The sequence below is a fragment of the Lipotes vexillifer genome, unplaced genomic scaffold (assembly GCF_000442215.2).
Source record: "Lipotes vexillifer unplaced genomic scaffold, Lipotes_vexillifer_v1.1 scaffold83, whole genome shotgun sequence".
In the NCBI taxonomy this organism is placed as follows: Eukaryota; Metazoa; Chordata; class Mammalia; order Artiodactyla; family Lipotidae; genus Lipotes; species Lipotes vexillifer.
Genome location: NW_006799780.1, coordinates 3335751 through 3343479, shown reverse-complemented (window position 1 = coordinate 3343479; position 7729 = coordinate 3335751). Strand labels below are relative to the sequence as shown.

The following is a 7729-nucleotide window of genomic DNA, read 5'->3' as shown; positions in this document are numbered from 1 at the left end:
TCCTGTTCTGCCTTTAAACCTATTTACTGAGTTTTAAAGTTCAGTTTTTATATATTCTTGCAACATTTGTATTTAGTTACTTCCCAAATTAGTTCCATCACTTTTTAGTTTCCAATTCTCTACAGGTATTTGACACTTGACTTTATTTCTTTAAACACACAAAGCATAAATGTAATACCTAAGACTATATGAATTTAACTGTTTCTACTAATTCTTGCCTCTGGAATCTAGTTTCCTTATGTGCCTGTTTTTTTGTTTGTTTTGGTTTGTGTGTGTGTGTGTGTGGGACCACCTTAAAGCAAGTTAAATGCTTCAGAGTCTTTGGGTGATGTAGGCAATTCTAAACTTGGCTACAATTTTACATAATTTATATTTCTGATTCATCCTCATCTAAAGGCCGAAACCCTTTGAGGGAGTCTCAGCCTACTGTGGAGAAGTTCTTCTGTTAGATTCACAATTCCTGTTAGATTCACCATCTTGTGTGGGCCTTGAACTTTGATATCTGTCCCCCTTACCCCATTAGGCTGTCATATTATGGCCCCATGCTCACTTCTCTTTACTTTTGGACTGGGTGTTCCATACTGTCTTAAAAATCTCTTTGATGTTTTAAGATGCTTTTTGGATTTTAATCAGCTTTGGTTGTTTTTATCAATGGCATAGCTCTAAATATCCTAACATGCAACTTCCAGAAACAGGAAGTTTCCCACAATTGCATCTTTGTTCCTACATGGCCAAACCCTACTCTTTCTCTTGGTATTCCCTGTACTTAGCACATACTACTTGTGGAATGGAATCCATAAATGTTGATAAGAACTATGCTTAATTTTGTCAGAGCAATTAATCTTTTTATTTTTTTTTTTAGAAATTTGTAGTTATAGCTGCTCTAAGATATAGGTATCTTGTTTTAGTTAGCTAATATTAGTTGCTTCATGTAATAAACCACCAGAAAATTTAGCAGCTTAAAACAACAGACATTTATATCTGAGATTCAGAAATCTGAGAAAGGCTTAGTTGGGTGATTCTCATGAGGCTACAGTGAAACTGTGGCTGGGGCTGCAGTCTGAAGGCTTGACTGGGTTGGAGGATCCCCTTCCACTTGCCTGGCAGCTGGCTTCCCCAAGAATGAGTGACTCAATAGAAAGAGAAGGAGACTGGCAGACAGGGAGGGAGAGGTGGGGAGAGAGGGATGAAATGAAGAGAGTGAGTGGGGAGAAATACACCAAAGATGGCAGCCATAGAACTTTTTATAACATAATATTGGAAATGACATCCCATCCCTTCTTCCATATTCTGTTGGTCACAAAGTGGTACAGTGTGGGAGGTGACTACACAAGGGTGTGAATAACCAAGAGGCAGGGATCATTGTGGGCTATCTTGGAAGCTGGCGAGCACCTTATTTTACCAAAAGAACAAAAAAAGAAAGAAAAAAAAACTTTACTATATTTGGAGGTTCATAATAAAGCTCTTGAATTAGACCTATTTCTTCATTTGCAAAAAGCATGAAAATATGGCTGTAATTTTTATCAATGCAAATTCAGAAAATGTTTCCCAAAAGGTGTTAAATATTAAATTGTGTATCATTCCAAGCTAAATCTAAAACACAGAATATAAAGAGAAGATTTAAAACTACTAAAAATCTGATGTAAAAAAACAAAACAAAAAGAACACCAATGTCAATTAAGTGGTAAAAGATAAATTTAGATGGTGAGGCTTAGTGTTGGGTAGGAAAAAAAATAAAGGTTTTAAATATAGCTCAAATAAAAAAATAACATTCCAAGTATTTTCATAAAAAATTGTTATGAGAAAAACAGTCCTCCTATGGAAACATATGGTCACAATTCCAGTAATGGATTTTCTTCTTGCTTTTCTGCCATTAAGATTGCTTTTATCAATTACACAGTGGTTGGAGAAGCAGTGAAAACTTTAAGATTCTAAATAGAAGCCACATAAATCAAAGTAATTGAGGAGATGACACTGTGTTCTTCAGTGTAAACAGCACACTATATTTTGTATAAAAAATGAGGGGAGATAATAAAAATATATTTGCTGCTACTGCACCTAAACCTTGGAAAGATACACAATAATAAAAATCACTTCTTACTGAGATTGGAGAGTGAGAAGAACAAAGTAGGTGCATACAAGGTGGGCAGTAAGACTTATATTAAGTTTTTAACATTTCTTTCTGATTTTTGAATGTTTATATATTACACATATGAAGCATTTTTTTTAATCACAAAGAAAAAAATTAAAACCTAGGACTGTTTAGAGGTTTCTGGTTTATTTCAAGATATTTTCTTTTAAAATTTGAGTCAAGTTATCAAAGTTATATTACTATTAAAAAAAGAAGAGTTGTATTCTTTACTTATAAAACAATATTTAAATCTAGGCTGTTATAAACTTAGGCAATTGAGACACCATAGTCAGGCTACTACTTTTATGATTAAATAATGATTTTTATGATTATGACTTTTATGATTAAATAAGGTAAGATATTCACACAACACAGAAGACTCCTTAAAGTAAATTGCCTTAAAAGGGAAAGTTGAATGTTTTGACATATTACTGACTCTTCAGATTTTCAGCTCTTGCCTAGACAAGTTTAACGCCCACACCTTCTCATTATTGGTATGGCTATCCTCCTGAATTGTTTTCCAACCAGCTACTCAGAAGTCATATCTCTATTTTAGCAATCACTTTTACTTTGTTAATTATCTGCTTCACACATTCATCTCCAAGAGGGAAAGAACTATTTTACTCATCTTTCAATCAATGAAGCCTACTAAAGTGCTCTGCATATAGCAAGCATATATGCATATACTAAGTCTGCTGGATTGCTGCAAAAGCAAATGGGCTAAATTTTACTTAATATTTCAAAATTCTGGAAAGACAGTATTCTTAAAAGGCATAGACCAAAAATAGATCATTGCAGACTGAGTACAAAGAACCATTCTATTTCTTCACCTTTAAAAAAATTAAAATTTTAAATTATCAATGGGAAGAACACGACCAAATGCATTCAGAAACATATCGCACATCTACAAAGAATACTTTAAAATGTGCCTCCAAAGGCACAGTAACTCCAATTTTCATTAAATGTAGAGACTTTAGGGAAACAAATCCAAAGCTATCCCATCATGGGAAAAGTCCTCTACCTCTGGTTATTTTAAAGTAACTTCAGTATTCATAGATTGTGCCCTTAACTTATACTGCAAAATAAACAAAAATATAAAGAAAACAAATTGAGTTAGATATGCAGTTGCTTATGATGTCAACAAATTTCACAAGTTATTACATCATGTTGCTTAATTTTATTTAATGTCTGCAACATTTTACATTGTTTATGAAGTAGTTACTTCCAAAAGACTGATATTTTCCTCCATGCTGTGTCTTTGGCTAGTACTACAGATGTGATTCAGTAGGAATCATATGACCAAACTGATTCAAATTCTCAGTTTTTTCCTAGCCTGAGACCTAAGAACCTGAGTTATAACCCTGACTTCATCTTCAGCTTGAGATGCTTCATAAATACTTTCTTAAAACAGGGCTATTTAGTGTAGTTTCTTTTTCTTGAGACACAGGAGTGTTTTTGATACAAAAACATATATATTCCACATTAGAATAAAAAAAGCATTAAAATAATGATTATTATTTTAAATAACTTAAATGACAGGATTAACTAAAATATGACCATTACTTTTTTTAACACAACGTACTTTAAAAATTTTTTTCTACTTGAAGTAAAGAAGAAAGTTCTGTAACAGTTTCAAATACATAGAATTTAACTTATGTTAATATCCTGTTATAAAAAATAACTACCATATAAAGAATTTAAAATATGCAAAAGTAAGTAGTTCATTAAAATTTATACTTAATACATTGGTGTCAATGAAAATATGTAGACTTGCCAAGAAACTTTTAAGGTTTAAAGGAGAAGTTAAAAAAACACCTGTTTCAGGCTTCATTTATTGCTACATAATGACTACTTCAAGGGTCATCTGGCCTGTCGTCAGTCACTCTTAGAAGTGGTATATACAGTGGTATACTTTGGAAGGAAAGGAGGAAAAATAATGCACTGCCATACAAAAATATTACCTATTTATAAATTATTAAAGATTTATAAAACACATACCAAATCACATGTTCTTGCTATAAAAACAATATACTTAATTATAGAAGCACAAAATCCTGAAGCACCCACAATTACCTTAAGAATACCCATTTAATAAAGAGAAAACCATATATGTATATATAAAATAATAATTTGAAAAGAAAAAAGGCAAAATTCTGATTTTAATGCAGACAATCAGTTTATCTAATCATGGAGGTAGGTCTCCACTCCAATTATACAAATAAGTTATCTGCCTTATTCAAAGAATTACCATGTAAGTCTAAGATCTGGAAACTGGTCTGTGCCATTGAAATACATTTTTAACAGACTTTAGAAACCAGTAATTTAACTGGCATATAAACAAAAAAGGTAGTTCCTTCATAAGCTTACATCTGAAAAGAGCCTTCATTAAAATCATTCTTGGCATAAAGAGGTATACCTAAGTGCAGGTACTTTGGCTTAGCATTTAAATAACACAGTTAAATGCTTCAAATTTTTTAAAGACAGAAGAAATCCTTGTCTTTTTCAGTACTTGAAAAGTGTAAAGCTTCAAAAACTGTGGATCTCTTAAATTTTAGGAGATTTAAATATTGTGCTAATGATTTTTAAAAGATCATTCCTGCCTAAAAAGCAAAGCTTACATGTTTCAAACATCAAACATATTTACTTTTAGTGTCTGTGGCATTTCAGCTTTAGTGCTGGAGTTAGTTTTAACAAATCAGTTTGCAATATATAATACGACTCATGTCCTTTCACTAAAAAAGATTTTCAATAATAAAAAATACTAATTCTATTTCTAATGGTAAACTAGTAGAGTTGGAGGTCCCACCGTGGATCACAGGGATTAGAGCACTATCAAGATCATTTAGATAATGCTGAGGAAGAAGTTGGCCTTCAGATCCTGCCTGAAATTCAACCTGGAAAAAAAAAATCTTGATGAGTCAACCCTAGAAAGTGAGCAATCTTGTTTAGTTCAGCAGATGAATATAAAATAAACTATTTAAGAATATCATTCAATTTAAGCACGTTAAGAAAATACTTGATATTTTGTTCATAAAATAATGTTTTACATTCTCCTTTATTTCTTCTATCTACTACATAAATTATAATTGTCCCTTCCACAGATACTATGAAAATAAAATTGCCACTACTTCATACTTTAGGTTTCTTCTCAATGAACCATGTAAACACATTGGCGGGCCAAGGTTTTGAATAATTGTCAACATGACTTAAATAAAAACCACATGGTATTTAAAAAAAGATCTACTTAAAAATATTTTGAATTTATCATAAAATAATATTTGAATTTAATTTTGCTGGTGAAAATTACATTTTAATACATATGACTAAAATAATTAACAATGCTTACTCAAATAATTATCAGGTGCTTCCTTGAAAAAGGAACTTTTAATAGTGAGATAAAAATGTAAGTTCTTTTTTCCAATAAGAACTCTAACACATTCTGCCTGACGAAGAGCGAACCTTCAACATATGAAATTGTTCATGTTAAGATTGACCATTCTGGGACTTCCCCAGTGGTCCAGAGGTTAAGACTCCGCGCTTCCATTGCAGGGGGTGTGAGTTCAATCCCCGGTCGGGGAACTAAGATCCCACATGCAGCGTGGCACCGCCAAAAAAAAAAAAAAAAAAAAAAGATTGACCATTCTAATGAACAACCTGGACTGAAATCTATTATATTGGATGTGAGAAACAGTTAAAAAGGCACATTAAAATACTACTGGATTGGAACTTCCCTGGTGGTGCAGTGGTTAACACTCCACGCTCCTAAGGCAGGGGGCCCAGGTTTGATCCCTGGTCAGGGAACTAGATCCCACATGCCGCAACTGAGTTCACATGCCACAACTAAGGCGCCCACGTGCCACAACTAAGGAGCGTGCCTGCCGCAACTAAGGAGCTCATGGGCTGCAACTAAGACCTGGCACAACCAAATAAATAAATAAATATTTTTTAAAAATACTAGTGGAGTACCACTTTTCACCTATCAAATTGGCAAAGTTCCAAAGTTTGATTATATACTGCTTTGATAAGGATGTGAGAGAAAGAACACTCTCATAAATTGTGGTAGAAATATAAATTGTCATAACCTCTATTTGAGACAATATGGTAATATCTATTGAGTACATACTTGGACCCGGCAATTCTACTTCTAGGAATGTTTCTTATATACTCACACTTACGCAAAAGCAAAATATTGTGGATACCTTAAATATCAACCAGGACATACCAAACATGCATAAGCACTAAATAAATTATGGTACATTTATATAATCAACTACTACTGTGCAACTTTAAAAAGAATATGTAGTTAAATGAAATATCTCTAAGATATATTAAGTTAAAGAAGCACAGTTAAAAAAAGTGAAAAGAGAACAAAAAGGACGTACAAACTTAATTGCTCATACATGCAAAAAATTACAAAGAATACATAGAAATGGATAACATCTGACTGCCTGACCAAGAAGGGAGGATGAGGGGGAGTATGGAAGTGGACTGAAGGGTTAGGAGTCAAGGGTAGGAAGGTGATCTTTCCAGGGCTATTACCTGATGCAACTCTACTGGGAACCATTTACATTGTAGCCTGGAGTTAATATCTCCAGAGGTCACCAATTAAATAGAGTACTGTGTGAATGCTGCTCTCTAGCATGTTTAACGAGGTGGTCCCGATATATATACATTTGTGAGATAACAGAAAATATATATTGGTCTCTGACCCCAATTCCTGGCATAAAGCTCCTAAAACCCTTGTCATTTCCTAAGTGATAAGAATACCAGCAACATATCTTATTCTAATATTTATCTTTGATCCCATCCCTGACACAGGGCTCCTAAAAAAGTTGTAAATTCCTGAGTGATAAGAGAGGGAGGAGCATCGTTTGTTCTTTTGAGTCAACTCTGGATGGGCTCCTAGATAGGGGCTGGTCACCAGAAAGACCAAGCCCATGATTAGAAGTTTTAAATTTCCAGCCCTACCCCTCATTCTCCAGAGAGGAGAGAGGGGCTAAAAACTGAGTTAATAATTGATCATGCCTACATGAGGAAACCTCCATAAAATCTCAGTAGAAGTGGGTTGAGAGAGCTTTCATGCTGGTGAATACATCCACACTGGGAGGGTGACGCACCCAACTCCGTGGAGACAGAAACTCCTGCTCAGGACTCTACCAGACCTTGCCCTATGTATCTCTTCATCCTGCTGTTCATCTGTATAGCCTTTAATGAACTGACAGGCATAAGCAAATGTTCCCCTGAGTTCTGTGAGCCGCTCAAGCAAGTTAATTGAACCCAAGGAGGAGGGGGTCATTGGAAGCTCTGATCCATAACTGGTTGGTCAGAAGCACAGGTGATAACTGACTGGCATATGAACTGGGGGAGGAGGCAGTCTTGTAAGAGCTGTAGGATTTGATGCTATCTCCAGGTAGATCAAGTCAGAATTAAGTTGAATTCTTAGACACCCTGCTTGTGTCTGAGAATTGCTTGCTGGGGTGGGGGAAAGCCTCCACACATCTGGTGAGCAGAAGTGTTTTCAGTGAGTAGTGAAAGAGACACACAGGAAAGACACAGAAGGGAAGAAATAGGTTTTTCCCTACCTGGGAGGAAAAAACT

General features: G+C 34.4%; 1 protein-coding gene across 1 annotated transcript in view; it reads right to left on the bottom strand.

Annotated features, from left to right (window-relative positions):
• Positions 1-4863: 4863 nt before the first annotated feature.
• Positions 4864-7729, bottom strand: part of ZFYVE16 (zinc finger FYVE-type containing 16) — a 52570-nt gene continuing 49704 nt past the window's right edge. The window contains exon 17 of the mRNA XM_007471977.1: positions 4864-5025. Within this exon, the coding sequence (XP_007472039.1) occupies positions 4864-5025 (162 nt within the window). The remainder of the gene's footprint in view (positions 5026-7729) is intronic.